This window comes from Phasianus colchicus, chromosome 9 (genome assembly GCF_987193195.1).
Source record: "Phasianus colchicus chromosome 9, bPhaCol1.hap1.1, whole genome shotgun sequence".
Taxonomy (NCBI): domain Eukaryota; kingdom Metazoa; phylum Chordata; class Aves; order Galliformes; family Phasianidae; genus Phasianus; species Phasianus colchicus.
This window is the reverse complement of record NC_143444.1, coordinates 23,704,120-23,722,541: the sequence shown is the minus strand read 5'-3', so window position 1 is coordinate 23,722,541 and position 18,422 is coordinate 23,704,120. Positions and strand designations below refer to the sequence as shown.

Here is an 18,422-nt window from a genome sequence, read left to right as displayed (position 1 = left end):
CCACACCTCAGCTTCCAGTAATAGGAAATAAAACAGAAAAGGTAATGAAGGGTAAAATGTCTTGCCATCAAAAAGCAGACATCAAGACATGCAGTAATAAAGAATGTTAATACCAAATTTTAAGAAGAGAGCTGTGTAGGAAGGAAGAGGCTAAGCAGGACATTTTGACCTAGAAACACAGTCTTTGCTTGGGCAAAACAAGGAAAAAGAAATACGTGCCTTGTATGTTTAATGATAGGTAATTGTTTTCATTTCAGGTAGCATGCAGCAGCTGCTTGTGCATGAATGCCCAGAGGCCTGGGAGCACCCATCTGTTGCCTTATGAATTTTTGCATGTATTATGTTAAAATGTCCCCATACATACAGGATTTTACTCATACTGGGCTCCAGGAATATTGTGTGTGCAGTGAGGTCAGCGTGCTCAGAATTCATCGGGCTTTATGTACAGATGGAGATGAGCTCTGCAGAGCATTTACAGGGCGTGCAGGGATCAGATGCTGTGCAATTGCTGTGTGTCTGCTGCAGGGCGTGCTAAAGGCACAAACCCAAAGCAAAGTGCATGGTGGTAGCCATACAAAATGGGTACGTTATGCATGTAACTGTGAGAAACGAGCACTGAATCACGAGAAAGCCACTACTGCTTTGTGTGCTGGTAACATGCTAGAGTTGTGGGAGACTGCTTTGTTGTAGAGGCGTTAATTAGGACTGCCTGGCCTGCCCGGGTAATCCCTTCCCATGTGCCTGAGCTGCAGCGATACCTCAGTTTATACCCCTCAGTTCTCCTTACCACGCGACGTTAAGAAAGTAACAGCAGGCAGATGTGACCCCACGCCTGCATGGCACTGAGCACACACTGCTTTGTTCATAGGTCCGACTTTACTGAAGTCAGTGACAAACTCCCATTCACCTAATTGGCAAATAAATACCAGCTGGATCTCATTCTTCCCCTCCCTCTCTGATGACTCCTAATTATTGCGGCTTGGTTCTATTGAAGCATTAAAGCCATTTCTCCTAGCGAGCCACCTGACTCATCTCTCCGTGAACCGCTTCCAACCATTCCGCCGGCTGTTTCCCCGACGCCGCCCAGCCGCCATCCAAGCGGTGAGCGCTGCCGCTCTGCAGCGGCCGTACAGCGCGGGGCAGATAAGGCGCGGGGCGGCTATCGGGTGCGGCCGCGTTGTGCCGAGTCATGCTGCCCCTGCAGGCGGCCCGGGAAGGCGGGACGGGAGGAACGGACCGGGAGCGCCGCGCCCGTCTCCTCGCGAGATCGGGGCCGCTATAAAGGGGCGGCGCGGCGGGGGCTGCGGCAGATCGCGGCTTCCTGCTGGAGTGCGGTGTGCAGCTTTTGCGGTGCGCGGCTCTTTGTGTGAGTGGGGGCGGGGAGCGGGATGGGATCGGAGCGCGCCTGCAAGCGCGCAGTGCTCGGGGTGGGGGTCGCTTGGGGGGATTGGGGTTCACGTTGCTTTCGCTTATGGCTTTGGTCCCGTCCCCTTTCTCTTTTTCCGTGTCTGCGGAAGGGGTCGAGCGAAGCCCGCTGCGCACGCTGCTCTCAGGGGAGGGCTCTGCTGGAGATGCCGCTTTCGGCAGCCGTTTGGCGTGTGGTTTTTTCCCCCTTTCTTTAAAGAAAGGGCCATGGGGCAGAGAGGGGCCGGGCACGGCTCCCTGCGCGCCGCCTCCCGGCCCTCCGCCGGCGCTGCGCGGGGAGGAGCGGCGGGAGCTGCACGGCGGGGGCAGCTCGGAGCGGGGCCGGGCCGGGCCTCGGGCGGCGTGCGCGGAGCGGTCCGGCTGCGGGCTGCTGTGCGGGTTGTCCCGGTCCGGCTGCGGGGCGGCCCCGCCGGGAGCTGAATGGTCGCACCGCCCTTCTCCGACTGCAGCTCGGTACCTTCATCGCACTGCTGGGGCGGTGAAGGGGAAGGCTGCCGTGTTTTGGAACAGCCTTTCGCTCCCATTGGAGCATCCTGAAGGTGTGAATTTCCAGTCTGAATGTAGGCTGGCTTGTTATCATTACAGCGTGGCGGTCTCTGAGCTGCTGGAGCTGCGCTCCGTTTGCAGCGCCGTGCTTGTAGAACGAAAGGAGCTCGCACGCAGTCTGTGCTCTGTTCGGCGGATTAGGAAACGCTGTGGCTGGAAATCCAAGCAGAACGTGTGGCTGCGTGCTGCCCCTGCCTGGGAGGGCAAGCGGTGGCAAATTGCATCTGCTTGCTTCAGAGCACAGCTCTTGCAGTAGGTTACCACTAAACCTCCTAACCCGATGTTGAAGACTTGCAGGTTATCTAAAAAGGGACAACAGTTCCTCTATCAGAAGTATCAGAGAGCAGTCTGACTGCCTGTATTTGACACCGTATCCCTAGCATTATGCTCCAGGGAAGTGCTGATGGAACAAATATAGGTCTGGCATAGTCTGAGCAAAAGGATGACCTTGAGCTTGAGTACAGGGGAAGAATGTAATTCCATGGTAAAACACGGGGTCGTGTACTCCAGATAAAATAGGTACTGTTTAAAAGACAGAACTTTCTGGTAGAAGATGTCTCAGAGCTGCTGTGCGATGGTAGTTTTAGAATAGCATCTGCATTTATGGCTCCATGAAGTGATCAGAGGGATTATTCATGTCATTATGCTAGGCTGTTTCAGTGCCATCTTATGAATGCTTTGCAGTTCTGGCTACCTTCATAAGACTATGTCCTGCTTTGCTGCAATTGAAGATGAATCCCTTGGATGAACTAGGAATGTGGAACCTTTTGTATGAGGCAGTTAAACATGCTGAGTAATGTGGCATTTTGCAAAGAGAAATGAAGGAGGGGGTTGTTGTCTGTCTTCACTGCATGTAAGAGGAGCCTTCAAATGTTAAACTCCTCATAGAAGCTCTAAATTGATCAGTTTAAACTTGAATAAAAATTAAATCCTTATGACATCTGAGGTAATTCTTCAGGAGCTCTGGTAAGGGAGAAGGAGCCAAGAAATTAAGTGCATCTGGCTTGTTCTGGAATGGACTTTGTGCCATGCAAGCAGGGTTTGAATCTCAGCTTTCTGTAGCAGTATGAGACTCAGTAATATTAACCTTTCAGAGGCTTGTGTCTCTATGCCAGGTAATTCTTTTACAGCATGTAAAATGACTTCAGAGAGATTGCTTGAAGACTGATCTGAAGGAATTAGGTTCATGAAGTTGTCCATTTGAAGGATAGCGCTCTGGAAGTAACTGGAATTCTGAAGCGCTGAATCCTGAAATGCTGCATCTGTAGACTGAGCTGAAGTGCTGTACAGAACATGTTACAAAGACTTAGGGCTGGTGGCCAGAAGTAAACTTCTCTTGGCCTCGTATGCTCCTACTCTTTCTCAATAGACTGAAATATTCAGGGGAACCAGCCTGGTTTCACTGGTTTAAGACTTCATGGAACTTACGTTGTTAATGTAAAATGTGAATCAAAATACATAATGAGTCTTTTGTTTGTAAATAAAACAAGGTTTCTTTGTTTGCAAGGCTGTAGAGTAGTTATGGAGAGTGTTGTTCTCTTAGAGATTAACAAAACTCTGCTTGGAGACAAGGTTTGAGGCCTTATGTTCCCTTGTGGACTTGAGCAAGGAGAGTCTCTTCATCAGAAGTTTAGGAGAAAGGCTTTCTAATTCATCCAACCATTGGAGCTGGAAGACTTAAGAGTTCTAGCTGTACTCACACTACAGGCTGGGAGAGGGTTAACTGTCTGATGAGCTGTTACTGGTCAAAGATAATTATTGTTAAGAAACTAACATGCTATAAGGCATCTACTTAGTAGTTTCATCTGGATACCTGACTACCCAGATGATGAGCTTAAAATGAATTTTACTCTTAAGCCTTGCTGCAAGATCAGATGCTGATTAACTACCCCGTTGATGTTTAAACTGATATGATGCACCTGGAAGTCAGATATATTCAAACATACAACTATCTAAACTGCACTATTAATTCTTTTCTAGATTAAATCAAGATGTCTTCAGGAAAGGCTTTCATTGGAAAACCAGCCCCTGAGTTTACTGCCACAGCTGTAATGCCAGATGGGCAATTCAAAGATATCAATCTCTCTGACTATAGAGGTAGGTGTAATTAGATGCACATACACAAATGTGATCTCCCCATGTGCAGGAGTTGGGGGGTGGGGCAGGGGAACATCTAATTAAGCCTTTGATTTGGTTTCCAAGTAACTGTGACCACTTGACTGTAGACAATCTACAGTGATTTTCTTCATTGCTGACTGGAATATGTTTGGGAAGCTGTTGACAGCATGGCTGAATGTCCTAATTATGATTGTTGGCTATCAGCATAAAATTCCTCTAAAATAGAACAGTTAAGTCTTATCCTAGCTTCAGTCAGTTTGAGTCTGATGTAACATCTTCAAAATGTTAAGTAGAGCTACCAAATTTTGTAGGTTTATCTGTTGGTGGAAAATAGAATTCCCTCTAACTAATGAAGTTTCTTTCTACTGAAGTACTAGAAAGCTATTCTGTCACTGTTTGCAAGTTTGGTACTGCTATAGAACTGAATGTAAGAGTAACTGGTGACATTGCTCTTCTAGGAAAATATGTTGTGTTCTTCTTCTACCCCCTGGACTTCACTTTCGTTTGTCCAACTGAAATTATTGCGTACAGTGACAGAGCTGATGAATTCAAGAAAATTAACTGTGAAATAATTGGAGCTTCTGTTGATTCTCACTTCTGTCACCTTGCCTGGTAAGAATCAGCCTTTAAACCTTTTACCAGTACTGTGCCTGGCCTCAATTCTTACAGGAACTGGATTCTGAGTATTCAGACAAGCTTAATTTACTGGTGTATCAAATAAAGACATGTAGGAAGTGCTGTCATTCCAAGTGCTTCTAAACAGAATGGGGTCCTTTGTTACCTTGTGGCACCCTTTGTGCATCTTGAGTGCACTTAGGGTGAGCCTCTGCACTTATGAACTGACCTTTTTGCTTTTAGGATCAACACTCCTAAGAAACAAGGTGGTTTGGGCACTATGAAAATCCCACTGGTTTCTGACACAAAGCGTGCCATTGCCAGAGACTATGGAGTACTTAAAGAGGATGAAGGTATTGCATACAGGTAATAAGCAGTAAGGTAAACCTGTTAATGTTATTGCAACAGACAACTTTAATGCAGAACTTGCATATACTTGAACACCCACAGTGAACTGAAGTTCTTAGCTATTCAAGATGTAAGCTGCTTTAAGCTATCACACTTCTACAAGGAGAGACGTTACTTGTTTAGACTTATGGTTTTGGTAAGCTAGATAAAATGTCTGCTGCTTTCCTTTGATAACAGCATTACTTAAAGCGTTACCTATCTACATGATGCAGGTGAGCTTATGCAGATATGGCTAATACAAGATCTACGTAGTCATGAAAGTGATTAGAGGTATTTAGTGAGGAATTAAAAGCCATGCCTTACCTTTTAGTCAGCTGAACAGGTGAAATTGCTGAGGGAGCTGAACTGCTAATTTTTCATGTGACTTTAGAGAACTAACTGATTGGTGATTGGCCATAGCTGTATTTGTAAGAATTGCGTAGTTTTTTTTCTTCTTCAGAAGGAATTCCCTTGTGTTTTTTTTTTCTTTCCACTAGTATATTCCTTAAATCCAAATAAACACAGGAAAGTAGCATTTTATTTCATATTTATCTGCTGTCTCTCTTAGCTCCTCTTGAATGTCTGATTATTTCCTCATGGTGTTGTATTAAGCGTATAAACAGAGGGCTCTTCCTTTTTGGGAAAGGAAGGGGTCAATAATACTATATCATGCTATTAAGTTTTGTGATAGAGTATTGTTTCTGAAACTCACTTGACAAAACTTGCTTCAAACAAATCTGTCAGAACCTGTGTTTAACTTCAGGTCTGTCTTTGTAGGGGTCTGTTCATCATTGATGAGAAGGGGATCTTGAGGCAGATAACAATCAATGATCTTCCCGTTGGCCGTTCTGTTGATGAGACCCTCAGGCTTGTGCAGGCCTTCCAGTTTACAGATAAACATGGAGAAGGTAAGGGTTCACTCTGATTTCTTAAATGGGTCTCTAGAGAACAGTATTAACTAAGGTTAAATAGGTTTGCTAAAAGATACTAAGTATGTATGTAGAATTGTGCTTCTTGTAATGAAGCTGTTTCTGTAAAGCTGTTTGAAGTGCACCTTAACACCATACAACCTTATTCCAGCTAATAGTCCATCAAGTATTTGTCTGATGTTGAAATCACTTAAACCAAGTGCTGGGCATCTTGGCAAGGACGTAGTAGTAGTCTATCTTCTTTGATTAGACAACGCTCTTCTAATTGAAGAAGGGTATTAAAAATACTCAAATGCTGAAGAACATGTCTTATGCTTGCCTCTACAGGCAAAACTAACTTAGACTCAGCTCTCAGACTTGATAGACTGACACAATTGATACTGATGTGTTTATTAAGCAGTCTGTTAGAGCATTTAAATTTTCTGTTTATTTGTGTCTGTGAATATTGAGGCCAAGCAAAGGGGAAAATGGCAGAGTTCTTCTGCCTGTAGTAGTGGTACAAAGGTTCTTGAGGCTGGTTGCTTTGCCTAAAAGAAGAAGAAAAAACCAAAACCACTGCATATGAAAGCTTTGTGGTTTATTAAAGCCAAAATTGTTTAGTATAGGTGTTAATAGTATTTAGCTGACATTAGTTAATTGCAGGTGTTGCTACTACTTAACTTGCTTCAGAACTGGTTGGTTGATGTTGCACTTTAATAAAACCAGCTGCTATTGTACTTGTGCCCTAGCCTGAAAAGCATCAATGTTTCATAACTTGAATGCCATGTTCTATTTTTCTTTTTCAACTGAGGAGGTATCCCTAATATATGTTGATGGGGCAGTCACATGTCTTGCAAATGAAGCCTTTTGAGGTTTACTGTGCCCTGGAGTAGTCAAAATCTGGCAGAAGCTCTTCTTACAGAGCTAAGACTGAAGTCTAGGCTAGGATAAGGTATATAGCAACGGTCAGAAGCTGAGAGCTGAAGATAATGCTGAATTGATTAATGTATGTTCTGTATGTTGCAAAAATCTTAAAAGCTATGAGTTGTTGCTAGTGTGCTTTAATGTCTTTGTAAAACATTGAGCAGGAGTGGCTAGGAAGGCTTACATGTTCTTATTGTTTCAGTGTGCCCAGCTGGCTGGAAGCCCGGCAGTGATACAATCAAGCCTGATGTTCAGAAAAGCAAAGAGTATTTCTCCAAGCAGAAGTAAACTTTCATTGAGTGGAAACTAGTATGCCTTACATAAAGAGCAAGTACCAGTTACCGAACTTTGACTAAATAATTGCATTTGAGTCAAGGGATCATGCTGTAGGTATAAACAGTAACTTTTTTACTTGAAGGAAAGTTTGTCCTGTTGACAGTAACTTCATAGAAAACCCTAATGATCAATATCTGTACATCAGGGCCTATTGACTTTAGTGACAATGCAGTGTATGTGGTTAGCCATGTGTTGCATATAGAACAATGGTATCCTTTTGTAACTATTAAACTTGTGGAAAGAGCAGATCGTGTACTGGTCTTATGTAGTCAAAAGTTTGAAGAGCGACGCAGGCTGTGCTTCTGGTTCACTGACAAGTAGTGGCAAAATTAATTCACCAGAAGATACACAAAGGTGATCTCTGTAGAGGGAACTATACTCCTTTGTAGCATATGGGTTATGGTGTAATGCTCTGGTTCAGTAAGACAACTTCTAAATAGCAGTAAAAGATCATGGTCTCGCAACTCAGTCTGTTGAACTGCCTGCAGACAGCTTAATTCCTGGAAGCCTTCTGCAGCTCCATTGCAATGGAGATACTAACACCTCAGTTCTACATTTCTATAGGAAAGTTCTCAGCAGAAGAAAAATCTGGAATGTAGAGGAGCACAGTTTGACCTGGATCTGTCAGGGTTAAGAAATACTACAGTGCCCGGAGTGTGAAGCCCAGTTGTGGCTGACAGAGGCCAGGCAAGTCTTCATGTACAATGTAAATTTATTTCTGCATTTATTTTGGTCAAATTTGATTGCATAGGCAAAAACTCTGGGAATCTTAACATCCAGTTTGAAGACACTAGAGGAGAGGAGTACTGGGCTTCCTGGAAAACAAATTTCCTTGGATATGTGATGTGGATTCTTTGGTTACACAACATGGAGTTGAGAGTCCTGGGAGGAGTGAGAGCGTGCTAGTTGATCATATGACTGCAAGGTACTGGAGAAGATCAAAAGGGTGACACTATAAACTTGGATACTTGGATTGGCTCAGCCTCACCTTTCATCTTTGTACCGCAAATGAGTTTTATAACATGCACATAAGCCTTCATTAACTTTAACTAAATTACAGCTGTGTTGGCCATGGGGCTTCATGGTTACAGGTGCCTTGTAATGATGTTCAGATCAGCAGGAGCTATTGCTTTGCAGTGCAAGTGAGTTAGAGCCTTGTGATGTTTATGTACCTGTAAAGATCCAACTCTCAAATGCCAAGACCTTGTCTCTAACTCCTCAATTAGGAGTTCTATCCTGCTGAAGTGAACAGTAGCAAAGTTGAGGCCCAGGGCTACTTTAAAAGAGTCAGAAATGGTCATCAGATGCCTTGAGTACTGAACTGATGAGGTTGGAGCGGTGGGAGCAGAATTACAGTGAGAAATACTGAAAGTGAATCCTTTTGGTCTTGCTTAGCTATGACAAATTCCAGAAGGTGTGTGGAAGTAATTCTCAGTTGCATCACTTTGCTTAGTGTTTAGAGCCCATGTTGTCTCCATGAGGAGTCACAGAGCAGCTTAACATCCATAGGTTGTTGAAGTAATAGTTGCAGGGTCTAAGCAAACACTTGCGTTTGAAGCTGTATTTATATGCTTGATGAGCTTCAAGATGAGTGAACAGCTACTGAAGCAATACTGAACATGGAGTTATGCCCTGCTGATGAAAGGGAAATGGGGGAGGTCAGAGCTAGTCTAGTGTCAAACTGTAGTTGTATTGTTTGCTCTGTTTACTTTAAAGCATAAGAGAATTGGTAACAGCAGTCCTTGGGATGGCTCTTGTGCTTCAGGCTATTGGAACGTGTTTTGTTTTTAATTTCTCTGGTATAACTAAAATGACTTCTGGAGCCCAGAGGACGTGGGCAGTCCCTGCTCCTGGGCTGCCCTCCTCCCTCAGGCGGCGTTGTTCCCGCCCTGCCGGGAGGCGCCGCCCGCCATTTCCCCGCCGTCGGGTCGCTGTGTGGCTGCGGGTGCGGGGAGCCTCGGTGGGCGGGCGGTGTGGAAAGTGCCGATAAACGCCTGCTGCCTTCGCTCGCCTAACGGCTCCTCTGACGTGCGGTGCTTCCTCTGAACACCACCGTGTGGCGGGCGGGCTGAGGCGCTGCAGAGTGCGTTCCCCCAGTGCAGCAAGCTGTGGCCAATACAAGAGCTCAAAGCCCAGAACAGCTGTGGGACAGGAGCTTGCCTTGTGCTTATACTGGTATGTGTTTGTGCCAAATAACCAGCTAAATGTGGGAATTAGTGCAATTAAATCGATACAATTAAAGATTCTATTCATCCCTCGGCCATGTGAGACACTAGGTTTTGTTTATGTTATTTCAAAATTAACAATGGAATGTTTGTTTTGGTATCACTAAGCGTTTTCATTACATAGATGAGAAGTGCCACTTTGATGAAAGGAGTTCCCATCTGTTTTTGAAAAGCACTCCTTTAGAAAACCTTAAAAGTAGATCCCTTAACAAGCACTCCTGACTTTCTGTGGGACCTTTGAATTTTTTATTGGCTTTTCCAACAAATCAATAGAGTTCTAAGAACATAAGCAGGTAGGTTATGTACCACAGCTATTGTGAAATGATGCACTTTGGTTAGAAAAGGATGTGTACTAACTCTGGCAGTTCTACTCTTTAATATACATCAGAAGAGCAGTGGATTTTATTGCATTAATTGTTAGAAAAATGTACTCTGCAAAACTCTCAGTCTGACGTTCAGTGGTGACAGCCTGTGTAAGTTCTGAAGTATCTTGGACAGATTAAGCTACAGAGGACTTGCAACAGAAACTTTGTGATTCAGCTTTGCAAGGGAACAATAAGAACTGCCAAAGGGCTGTGTGAAGCAGTAGGGTGGGGTGGGCAGACAGCTGTGCTCGGTGTGTGCTGTGAATGGATGAGCCCATGCAGCACACGGCTGGGTGGCTGCACGGCTGGGTGGCAGCGCTGCATTGCTGGCAGTTCCTGCTGAGGTAAGCTCATCCCACCACACCTAGTGATGATGGCTTTGGACTTCAACATGAAACTTGGCTCTTTTAGCTGAAACTTATATCACAGAATGAGTGTACTGTGGTTTATGATGTTTCTGTGGAAGGTATTCATTGACTATATATCTACATGAAGTCTTGAAATATCTGTGCTGACAGAAACGTCCTCTGAGAGAAAGAAAAGCCTTTTATCTACAACTAATGTCAGGGAAAGATAAAACTGATCAAAATTCATTTTTTAACAAATACAATTTCTAGCTAGGGAAAAAGCCTGCTGAGATGATTGAAGCAATGGAGGAATTCGGGAATCTTAGTCTGAGTAGTACTAGAAAAAAGGTGACAGCATGAAATGAGAATCTAAAGCAGTATAATAGATTTTTTTTTTTTTAATGTGTTAATAGAGAAACTAATGATTCTGCATGTATTTAAGATTCTATTAAGATTTTTCAACCCACGTAGCCATGCCTCCTCCTGCTTTAATTGAGCTGCAGGGACTTGCCCACCTATCCTTTATTTTGCATAGTAGAAAAATGGCCTCCAGAAACTTCGGTGGTGTAAGACATCTGATTCTCCCTCAATACCTGTTATTAAAAGTGAAATTGCTTGCTTGCCAAGCTGTGCTTGAATATAAACAAAATTCTCATGAGAAATATATTGTGGATATAATTCCCCTTTGTTGACATTATATGCATTCTCCATGAAGGTGGAAGGTAGAATATTTAAAGATAGAAAGTCACATTTTAAGGGTTGTGGTGTATTATTGGAGAGATTTCAGATGTTCCACTAAAATACTTTTCAATCTCCAGCAAAACCTCATTTTTTTTGTTCTCACCATATTTCCCATGACTGTATGCCAGTCATTGTAGAGAAACTAGTACTCCTGTTTTCTCCTTTATAGCACTGTTCTTCCATGCATTATCTCTGTATACCTGTTCTCAGGTGCAGAGAGAAGAAAACCATGTGTTCCTTCCCTGAAGACATAAAGGGGAAATACTTTATTTGCATTCTGCAGCAAACATATTGATGATCTAAGGTGAGATATGTGGTATGGTGGGAAGCCAGAGTATACTTGTCCATTTTGGTAGATGAATGTGATGGTTAAGGTTGAAGAGCTATGGTTGGCTCTGTGCTGTAGTAAATAGCAACACCCACTTCCTCTTCAAGAACAACTTTAGAACCACTGCACCTGAAAGCAGACTTTTTAAATGCATGTTTTGCTTGGAACTGAACAGCGTGCTCATAGCCACACTGGAACTGACTGGTTGCTGCCTATCGTTTAGATGCAGCATCAGGAAGTAGGTCTGCAACACAGTCCTTAGTGGCTCAGTCAATCCAGAGAGTTTATTTTTGCACTACTGAGATAAGAGTAATTGGTTTAACTGATGGGGGAGGTAAAAACAGGCCCTGAAGTGTTTTCCTGTTTCTGAGGAATAATCATCATGTCTACTTGTCACCAGATTAGACAGTGCTTTGTGTTTAATCAGTATTGTCTGTCACAGATTTAATCTTAATAAAAATCTCACCATTTTTTTCTTCATTTCTGACTTCATCACTAACCTCCACTGATGGAGCAGGTAAATTATTAATGCTGTGCTCACGAAGAAATGACAAAATATTTGATTACTTTGAAATGTATGGGATATCTTGTGAAATCTGAATTCAAAGTCCAATAGCTTCTTACTTTTCTTTACTGCTCAGGTCTTAAATACTCCCCCTGCTGCTTATAGCGAAGAAGAAAGGAACTTATATGTTTAAAAATGAGAATTTAGTGAAAACTTATGTAAAATGTGGTAGCTAAATCATCTGGCTAAACATTTGCAATGACTTGTTTGACAACTGCCTCAGATAAGAATGTCTTTGTGCTGCCTCAGGATCCAAAATAATCTGTTCCTCACCAGGTCTGGTCTTGTCAAAGAGATGAGAAGTCAAACGGGTTCTCAGACTCTGCCTTCAGGCACAGACCAGCAAGGAGAGCAATTGCAGCTGTGATGCTCAGAGACTTGGCTGAAAGGCAGTAGGAACAAACAATTCACTCCAAAACTACTATGATAGGATTGAGTATGGAGTTAAATATTTGTACTCTGTTCTGCCTGACATAACTGTATTGCCTGAAGCATCAAGAACACAGATTTGCCCCTACTTGATATAATATCACTAATATGTTTTTAAATGAATTCCAGTAATTACAGGTATTGCTTTTTAGCTACTGAGAGGAAAACCCCTCAGCTGAATTATTGCTGGACACCCTGATCTGATCTTTTGTTACTGCCAGAGCACAGGAAGAAAATCAAGGTGCTTTGTCATGTGCTTCTTGTTAAATCATCTCACTGAAACAACCTTGTAAAGATCAATGTTTAATTAGGCTTCATTCCTGATGTGTTTCAGTATCCCAGGTGAGCTGGCCTTAACAGCATCTTAAGATTGCTCTGTTTTTCTTTTCAGATGCTGACTCTTGAATGATGTAGTTCAGTATTATTTGTGTGGTTAAATACATGGTGATCAATTTTTACTTTAACATCCTTAGCTCTCCACAAGTCAATCATTGCATAGCTTAAAACACTCCACTCTCAGGATTATTGCACCTTTGTACATTTTATTAACCAAAATACCACATATGGGAAATAAATTACAAAAAGATTACAAAGAAATCACTACAGTAATCTTTTCAGTGAGAGAAGTAAGACAAAATATTTAATATTTGTAAGAAATCAACCAAAACCAATTTTTTGAAAACTTTAAACCATTATGTAAAACTAAATCAACTTCCACTCTCTATATATCCTTCTTAGAGAATCACTGTTTATCCCTGTAAGAACATCACCGTTTGTCCTTCTAACAGAGTCAATATTTTATATACACAACTACTATGAACCATCAGCTCAAGTCCCTGTTAAATTCCAGTTGACTTGGGAGCCTCTGGGAGGTTAACCAACATTTCAACCAGAAGTAAATCTGTAACAAGCAGAATTTAAACAAATGAATTTAATTATTTTGTTTAGCTTAAAAACAATTATTATTGTCAGCTGTCTGCTGAACAATGCATGGAAAGTAACAAACATGTTTCTGTAACAGTGAACACTGAACAAAGCCAGTGATCACACGCTTGCTGCTCTGTTTACAGGAATAACAGACTAGTTATGCTGAGTTTTGATTTTGCTGATTTCACTATACAGACTGCAAAAAAAGTCCATCAAGCATTGACTTATTGTGAGGGCAGCTTTAGTGCCTGGGTCTCACAGAGGGCTGAAGATCCACAACACAAACTAAAGGGCTCAGTTCTGCATAACCACATCGGTACCAAAGGGAGAAAAGTGCTCAGCACTCTGCAGCACTGCACTGCAGTAAAGTAACAGAACCTCCATCAAACATTCTTGAAATGTACTCTATTATTTTAACGAGGTGTAACTGCTCTGAGATAAATTAATTCCTCATTCCCCTGCCACTGTGACCTATGAACAAATCTAACACAACAGTAATCTTAAAACAAAGTAACAAACAAAAGTTTCTCTGGAAATGTATTGACCAGCAATGTGAGGTGAATTTTGGCTGAATTTTTCCCTGTTTTTTTTCTCTGCTTGTGTCTGAGTGCAACAACACTTCATGTAATGGTTTTTACATGTATGCAACTTCATGATCTCCTTCATCTAGAAAGTACAACAGGAAGCTACAGTATTACAGCTGTGGTATTACTGACACGGCATTGGAAAGTACTTTAAATTCTCATCCACCTTTGAAAAAGGTAACAAGAATTGACTTTTCCAGTTATTTATCTTAGTGTAAAAGCCAGGCATTATGCAGCATCTTCCCCAAGATTTTAGCAGGCTGCTCTGTGTAATGGGTGAGTGCTTCTTATTGACCTAAAGCTTCCACCTCGTTCTGAGAAGCTAACTGTGGGTGAATAGGAAATGTGTCAGACTTGAGCTGTGACCTTCACTCTGACCCTTTGCCTTCCACAACTACCCTGAAGAAGGAGGCTGCTGCTGTTTGCTGTCTTTTGCTCACTCCCACTTCCTGCACAGGACCATGCAAACCAATGAAACAGTCTCTGGAGAATTTTCTTCTGGGGGTTAAGGAATGGAGATGTTACAAGATTTCTTGTTTAAAATAAGCCTCATGAGAAGTGAGGGGATGCAGAAAATGTTCTTCTGAGGACTGAACATGTATTCCCTAGAGAGTTAAAACACAGGGCAATGAAACGCTGGATACATCTGAAAAGTATCTGCCCTGAGTTCAAACAAAAAAAAAAATTTCAGAATGCAATAGCAATAAATAACTTTTTTACTCTTACATAAAATAAAACAAAAATATTGGGAGAAGACATTCTTGAGGAAAAAACATAACTTTTGCAACAAGCAGCACAAGTTTTCCCATTGCCAGGGTATCTCAACTTTGCCCAGGCAGATAAATGGGTATCTTAATGGGATTCTCAAAAATCAGCATCAGCAAGGGAACTGACTGCTTCCACCTTCCTCCAGACCATAAGTGCTATGATGCAGTGCTCCTTCTATATCTGAAAAGCTGAAGTTTGGATTGAGATGCTGTACACAACACTTGGATTTTCAGTCCCTATCAGCACATCTTCCTCCTCAGCAGTATGGGAAAGGTGCTGGTGAGTTCCACTTCACCTGTGCCCAGCACCTTCATGGAACCACGTTACTCTGTGAAACGTGTCAGCCCTAGCAGCCTGAATCTTTCTGCTGGAGGAGTGGAAAAGTAGGTTTTCTGTTCCTCAGAGTACCTTTCCTTCACTTCAATGATATCCCTGTAGCGGCCGTCCTGCCAGTGGAAATTGAACAACTCCAGCAACTCTGTTCTTTTCTGCTCTGTGCTCACACAGTCAACCGGAGCAGACTGTTCCAGGAATGGTACCTGAACATCTGGGAACAGCAGGAGACCCCGGATAGCAAACCAACCACCATACTTGGGATGGATACATACACCAAAGATCTTCTGGAAGTGAAAAAAAGAGATCTAAGATGTCTCACTCTGTCTCTGGTAATGGTTAGAGATCAAGCAATTTCTTACACTTGTGGCCCCCAGCTGGAAAGTTATTCAGGGAAGAAAATCCCTCTCTGAGCACGTGGCACTTGATTTCCATTTTCCTATGCCCACACACAAACCATACTGTAATGCAGGGAGAGGTCTCTTTGAAAATGTAATACAGAGACTGACTAAAGCTCTTTTTTGCTATTTACAGTGCTACAGTCAGCAGGTCTTTAACACTGAAGTGTACTCTTCTAAGTAGGCTTAAGAAGTATTCTTCTCCATTTACACGTCCCTCTAACACACTGTACAGTTTTGGCTGCCTCTGACTCCTGCCTGAAACACTTCATTTAGCTACACAGCTATGTTTGATCTGGACTTTGTATTTTCCTGCAGGAAGAACTGCTCAGTAAAAATAGTTGTATGATTTGGTGATAGCAGTTTGGTGTCTTTTCTTCTCAGATTATGTTTTTGCCTCACCTTCTCCCCCCAGGGATCAAGCTTCACATCCTTCCTCTGGTAGTAATATGCAGCTCCAGCAACATGAGCAGCTGTTTGTGCCAGAAACTTGGGCCTTCGGCTTGGCAGTATCTCGTAATCAAAAATGACATCCACTTTCTGGTCAGGGAATATCTGGGGAAAAAGAAAAAAAAAAATCAGCACAGACCCATGGAAAAAGATTTGTCATTACAGAATTGTTGGATAGTAGCAAATCAGGCACAGTGAGAGGCCTGCACATTCCACATCCTGATACTGAACTCTCTCAGCATGCTCTCATCTTTGGGTGTTCAAACTGTGACTGTAAAGCACCCTGCATAACTACAGGTTGTACTGGTAGAGATAGAATGTGAACGATGCTTTGCCCTTTTCAAGAGCAAAGGCAGGAGCCTAGAAGGCTTTGTCTACTGTTCAAACCACCTGGTTGGTTATATGCCACAATATTAAAAGGAGTCAGCATTTCAGGCTCTTACCTCCTTCACACTCGATAAATGATGGGACACACACTGATCCACAGGATCTCTGATTATTTTTAACCGTTCTTTATTCACAAAAGGCTTAAGGGCTTTGTCAAACATTGAAGGCGTGCTGAGGACAACAAAGGCCAGTGTGTCATCCGGGTAGGAGAGATGGAAGGCTGGCTGGAGAACTGCATTGTACCATCCAACCTTTAGCAGAGAAAAGCAAATCTCCATTAAAACAAGGACCCCAGTCTTCTGCTAGTGGATGTGCAAGAATTTAAAAAAGAAAAAAAAAAAAAGCCAACTTAATTTGCAACCCAGATATGCAGCCACCCAAGGGCAGTCCATTCACACCGAGTGCTTCTGCATACTGGGACTTGGTTTCTGGAAGCTGTACCTTGATGTGATGGATCTACTGCTTTCAGCTCATGACTGCCCCTTCTATCCAGCTCTGCTCAGAAACCATAGGTGGAAGATTGAGCAACCATTCTCTCCGTGGTTAATCAGACGCTTTAGTTTAGATAAAAACTTTTACAGCTGTTTTCTCCCTTCTCACTTGGATCCTGACTTGGACACATTTGCTACTGCTTGTCCTGCTTCTTAGCCTGTGACCTGAAAGCTCAGCCATCTGTTGGAACAGGACTCACTTTCACAGCACACACCCACTGTGCCAGCAGAAGCACATTCAGCCTGGATTCAAATCCTGCATGCACACCTCCCTGCCTGTAGGAAAAACCTCACAGAACCTCTATCCCACAAAAGCAGACCTCTCCAAATAGCTGATTTCCAAAAGACCTCAAAGGGCTTTTAACAGCGGGAGACCTCATAGGAAATAAAGCATGGGACTATAGTTTATAATCAGCTCAAGAGCTGAAGCTTCCAAAGTCCTTTTCTGCTTAAAGCCAATGAACTGTAGCGAGATGGGACAAGTTGCAATTAGCTGCGTCCAGTATAGGAGGGGCACTGCGTATTTCTTCACCAGGAAGCATTTATGTGTGAAAGGAAAGGCAATGAAGCTCCCAGCAGCGCCGGCATCCCCCAGCACACCAGCTGTGCACACGTTGTGACACACAGCATCTCGAAATTTCTTGGCAGGGCTGGATTTAGCACAGCCCACAATGAGGGGTCGGGCCAGGAGGAGGTGGCAGGAGGATGTGAGCAGGACAGGGCTCAGAGCAGCGCCTGCCACACAACACCATGTGTCTTGGTTACAATGCCTGCTCCCCTGGGACACCACAAAGAGCAGGTCTGACATTCAGTGACTGTGGTATTAAGCCTTAAGCTGCAGGACACTGCTCACCCCTGCGTATCAATGGAGTGGATTTGAAAGGGACGTTAGAGGTGACATGAGCAGCCAGTCCTGCACGTACATAAACATGAAATGCAAACTCAGGCCACTATAAAGATGCATTTTTACATCAGCCTCAATGCTGACTCAGTTTTGTGGCTCTTGTTCAAGAAGCTGAATTCAGATGCTAAAGGAATCGCAGAGATGTGAATCCAAGGTTTGCTCATTTCCCAGTTTACACCAGTCACTGCACCAGGGCAAAGCGTGTGACAGTTACACCTAGGACGAGATACAGTGCTGTAAGCCCAGCACGGAGCTCAGCACACGGGCAGTGCAAGAGGCAGAGATGGCAACACCAGCTCCTGTGCACACGGATCTGCATTCACGAACCCACGCAGCAGTCGGCACTTACACAGCGGTACGGTCCTGTACTGAGATTAAATTTTAAACCTGCTCGGAGGACCTTAACCCCGTCGGTTTGGAAGCACTCTCGTACCCTCCCCCGGTGGCACAGGGCCAGCAGGAAGGCCCCGAGCTGCTCCGCTCCGCGGGGCACGGGCTCCCACCCCATCCCATCCCCGTCCCCGTCCCCGTCCCCGTCCCCGTCCCCGTCCCCATCCCCACACGGTGCCGGCACTGCCGCCTGCTGTCGGCCGGGAGGAGCGCGGCAGCCTCCGGCTGACCTTCACCTGGGACGGCCGCCCGCACGTCCCCGCGCACCGGACTCCCTCCCGACCTCCCCGAGCACCCCGCGCCCCGGGATGGCGGCATTTCCCTGCACGACGCCAGCGAGGGTGACGTCACGACGACCGCACGCCGGCGTGACGTCAGTACCTTGAAGGCGTGCACCTCAAAGCCGAGCGGGCCCAGGGCGCCGCGAAGCCGCTCCGCCACGCGCTCCTCCATGGCGCGCGGAGCACCGCGGGACGGGTAGTTCGGCACGCCGGCGGCGGGAGGGGCGGAGCCGCGTCTCCTAGGAGACGG

The 18,422-nt window shown here is 44.1% G+C and overlaps 2 protein-coding genes across 2 annotated transcripts; one reads left to right on the top strand and one right to left on the bottom strand.

Annotated features, from left to right (window-relative positions):
* Positions 1–1,209: 1,209 nt before the first annotated feature.
* Positions 1,210–7,505, top strand: PRDX1 (peroxiredoxin 1). Its single transcript, XM_031601546.2, has 6 exons — positions 1,210–1,366; positions 3,952–4,068; positions 4,548–4,701; positions 4,948–5,070; positions 5,869–5,999; positions 7,126–7,505. The coding sequence occupies exons 2-6, from the start codon at positions 3,963–3,965 to the stop codon at positions 7,209–7,211; spliced, it is 600 nt and encodes a 199-aa protein (XP_031457406.2). The 5' UTR covers positions 1,210–1,366; positions 3,952–3,962; the 3' UTR covers positions 7,212–7,505.
* A 5,032-nt stretch (positions 7,506–12,537) lies between these two features.
* Positions 12,538–18,399, bottom strand: MMACHC (metabolism of cobalamin associated C). Its single transcript, XM_031601520.2, has 4 exons — positions 18,273–18,399; positions 16,163–16,357; positions 15,672–15,824; positions 12,538–15,158 (listed from the first exon to the last, which is right to left on the bottom strand). The coding sequence occupies exons 1-4, from the start codon at positions 18,342–18,344 to the stop codon at positions 14,862–14,864; spliced, it is 717 nt and encodes a 238-aa protein (XP_031457380.1). The 5' UTR covers positions 18,345–18,399; the 3' UTR covers positions 12,538–14,861.
* Positions 18,400–18,422: the final 23 nt, after the last annotated feature.